A 4,084-nucleotide genomic window follows, 5' to 3' on the forward strand; every position below is an offset into this window, starting at 1 on the left:
GTACAAGATCTTCAATTTCAAGGTAACATAAAAACTTTCCTGGAAATATGGGAGATTCTCAGGAAAATGAGGCTGCTTAAGAAAAATAATAATTAATTATATATACTACTCACTCTTCCTGTAAAGTTATTCTTTTTTACCTCTTTTGGCTAAAAAATTCTTACCCATATAGTTAAATCACCTAAATGTTTTGTTTTTTTTTTCTCTTGACCCATATATTCAATTTCCACTTCTTTGATAAAGAACAGTAGAGCAGGCAAGGAGGCATATTGAAGTTTTACATGTCAAACAGTTTATTCCAACCACCAGCTTTATGATATGTAAAAGATTTCTGTAATTTTCTTTTTTGGCATTCTGTAATAAGGGACAAATAATGATTTTCTTTTAAGTCTCAAGGAACAATTACTTGTCCATTTTGCTCATACATAGGATATAATTACACTAAACACAAACAAATATCCTCCTATACAAACTCTACCTCTCACTATCTCTCTAGTCCCACTTGTTTGTCCCATTTTGGACCAAACTAACAAATTACATTATCAATCTAGAGAAGAATTCAAAAATTAACAAACAGAAACCAACATGGCAATATCCTAAGATGGGAGGGAGATGAGATAACACGAATTCTTTTTCCATTAACTAGAGATCTTGAATTCGAACACTAAATATGGAAAGAGTGTTTTGTCTCTTTATCGAGCTTGCCCAATGTAAATCTGGATTAGTGGAGCCTGTGAATTTGAATACTGGATGGTATACACCCAACCAAAAGAAACTAGCATGGCAATTACTAGGAGATCACTTATCACTCTCAAAAAACTAGACCAAACACAATTCCATTCCCAAATCTGCAAACAGCAAAGCCAACAACAATCTCTAGCTCGCTAGCTAGCTCCTGCTGCTTACTATGCAATAAAATGTGACCCAGAAAAAATCAAAGGCATCAAGCTATCATTTAGTTATATATTTTGAATAAAAGCTACTAACTCACTTGTGAATTTTGTCACTGGGAACTATTGGGATCTTCATCTCCAGTACTATCAGTGCCTTGAGGTTGCTGGTGTTGATGATGTTGATCTAATTGGTTGTTTTGCTCAGAATTCATATTCAAACCACCTCTGGAATATGCATTAAGAGCAGCCAACATTCCAAAATTTGACTCTGCCATGCCTAAACCAAGATGCTGTGATGGTTGTTGCTGCATTAACATGGAACCCAATTGTAAAGGAGTTCCTCTTCCACCTTGAAATTCAAGATTACCAGCTGAAAGATTGAATCTTGGCATGAAATTCAATGGAGCTTGTAAGGAGTTTCCGCCTGCTGGTGTTGCTGTAGGAAAAGGCCACATCTGGGGTTGGGCTTCTGAAGGTCCAGCTCCGGTTGTGCCAATGGAAATTCCTGGGCCACCACCGGCGGCACCCACTGGCAGCATCCAGATTGTGCTGCCACTGCTGGGTGCTGGTGCCATTGCCCACATGGCAGTGGCAGGTGAGATATTATTTGAAGGCCTAAGTAGTCCACAAGATCCTGTGTCTTGTTGCTGAGGTTTTGGTAGCTGCAAACCACTTTTAAATCCTTTAATAGGAGATCCTCCGCCTCCCCCTCCTCCTCCAACACCACCTCCGCTAGTACCACCACTACCACTTTCTCCTTCTTGTTGTTGCTGATTATCCTCCTTGAATAAATCTTCCCGGAAACGTTTTCTCATATAATTCTCACCAGAATCTCCCCTAGCATCTCTACCACTCTCCCCTCCTCCTCCTCCTCCTCCGCCGCCGCCACCACCACATGGCAGCGCTACCGCTATTTGATCTGATGTCATCAGGTGCTGCTGCTGCTGCTGCTGATGGTGGAAACCCAATAAAGCTGAATGGGCAAACCCTTGTTCATAGTGAGGATGATGAGCCAAAGCCAAAGCTCCATGAAACGAATGAGGAGCAGATTTCGAAGGCGGAGCCAAAAGGGTGGATCCAGAACTCCTTAACGAAACATTGAGCGTAGAAAAATTCGCTGGTATAGTCCCAGTCCCTGTGGCTGCTATAATCGCTGGTTCTGCTTGACGTAGCAACCACTCAATTGTTTCTCCATCAGATTTATGACCCAATTCTCTTGTCAATTGAAAAACCCTAGCTGCACAAGTTGCCGGCATTCTGATTCTCCGTCCTCTTCCATCTACCTTAGTGTGTCGGTCCTTCGTGGACCGCTTCGCTGGTGTTGCTGTTACAGAAGTGTTGGTGGTGGTGGTGGCAGTGGTTGTGGATGTGGTTGTAACTATGGAAAGATTCTGCTGCTGAAGATTCTTCTTTCCCGAGTCTAAAAGCGGCCCAGATCTGGTGGCGATAGCGAGAGAAGCGTCAACGAGACGGGGAGGAGCTGCAGAAGAAGTGGAGGTGGAAGTAGAAGAGGAGGAGGAAGAAGAAGAAGATAAAGATGAAGAAGTTGAAGTTGAAGGAGCAGACCCAGTATTGATAGGAACTGAAGAAGAAAGACCATGAAGGTGGTGGTGGACATGAGACAAGCCAGCTTGGATAGATATGGAGCCCATAAAGGGACCTGGAGGTGATGGTCCTCCTCCTGTTGATGATGATCTGCCATTGAAAGAAACTTGATGGTGGTGGTGGTGGCGGTGTTGCTGGTGGGGTTCTTGGGTGGTATTATTTTGCTTGTTGCTTTGCGTATCTGTGACTTCCATTTGGTGGTGGGGTGTGTTTGATGGGCTAGAATTATTTTTCCCAAACTTTTCTTTTCTTTTCTTTTCTTTCCTTTCTTTTTTTTTTCTTTTTAATTTACGTTCGATTTCCAAACCATCTGATCAAAACCCATCTCTTTGTTTCTCTTCAAGCTCGTGTTTTTTCTCGAGAAAAGAAGAGGGAGAAAGAAATAGTTTTTAAAATCTGGCAGGGTCAGGATCTAAGTAGAAGGACTCGGAGTTTGTGGGGTTACTTCGTTTTCTGATTGACTGTTGTCTTTGCCTGAGCACAACAAGAGAGAGAGAGAGAGAGAGAGAGGGTGCGCAGGTTAAGCGGCTGGCTGGCTAAACAGAAGCGGGCGAAGAGGGGACACCTTGACGGGGAAAATAAATTGCTAGCAGAAGTCCACTCGTGGGGTCAAGTTAAAAGCAATGTGAAAGTTTTCTTCTTTTATTTTTAATTCTCTTATAGACCAATACCCAATATTGGCCTCAACTCAACCATGAAAATCCATCTGATAATATGGGCAAAATTGTCTCTAGATTGTAGAATCCATATCATATACTTTTACCACTAAAAGATCAAAGTTGCCTACTTTGTGCGCTTGTAAGTATAATTGTATTAAATTAAATCGTGAAAAATTTCAGTGCAATCTTTTATTGAATTATTAAAAAAACAAAAATTATCGAGTTGAGCATATAAAGCCTAGCTCACAAGAAAGATGATTTGGGTTTGGGATTGTACAAGCACCGTCAACGTTGATAATGCAGCAGCAGAAGATAAAGGAAATATATGTGAAAGTTGAGTTTTTAGGCTTTTACTGGAAGCAAACCTTCGATCTGTCTGGCGACTGATCACTCTGCTGACCTTTATAGGTCTATTGACCTCTTCATAACTTATCGATCTATCTGATACGTTTGCCTGTATAGACCTGTTTGTCGACCTGTATAGGGCTATCAAGTGCATTGTCGACCTATCATTTCCAATATAGACCGACCGCTCTGCTGACTTTTATAGGTGATAGAGCATAATTTAGTCCATTTTATTATGATGTTATTGATGTTAATTTACATTATTTCTGCTTAATTTTGTAATTTTAATGTTATTCTGCAAGAAAATGGTGTCAAGAGACAATTTGGTGAAAATATCTCTAAAACTGTCTTAATTGGAGCAAAGGAGAGCAAGTATGTCAAGTGCAACTGAAAGGAGCCAAATAAGGAAAGTAATTTGAAATTCAATTTCAAATCCTTAATGGAATTCAAAATTCAAATTCAAGATTCAGTCCATTAAGAAAAGTGCTAAATAAGGAAAGTGCCAAATAAGGAATGTAACGACCCGAAAATCGGACCGTTACCGGCGCTAGGATCCAGATCGGCTTAAAGCCGCCGGGACCC

The 4,084-nt window shown here is 40.8% G+C and overlaps 1 protein-coding gene across 1 annotated transcript; it reads right to left on the bottom strand.

Moving 5' to 3' along the window:
* Positions 1 to 328: 328 nt before the first annotated feature.
* On the bottom strand, positions 329 to 3,065 carry LOC110625060 (transcription factor TCP8). Its single transcript, XM_021770565.2, has one exon. It carries the CDS (start codon positions 2,690 to 2,692, stop codon positions 1,004 to 1,006), a length of 1,689 nt encoding a protein of 562 aa, XP_021626257.1. The 5' UTR covers positions 2,693 to 3,065; the 3' UTR covers positions 329 to 1,003.
* Positions 3,066 to 4,084: the final 1,019 nt, after the last annotated feature.

This window comes from Manihot esculenta, chromosome 10 (assembly GCF_001659605.2).
Source record: "Manihot esculenta cultivar AM560-2 chromosome 10, M.esculenta_v8, whole genome shotgun sequence".
In the NCBI taxonomy this organism is placed as follows: Eukaryota; Viridiplantae; Streptophyta; class Magnoliopsida; order Malpighiales; family Euphorbiaceae; genus Manihot; species Manihot esculenta.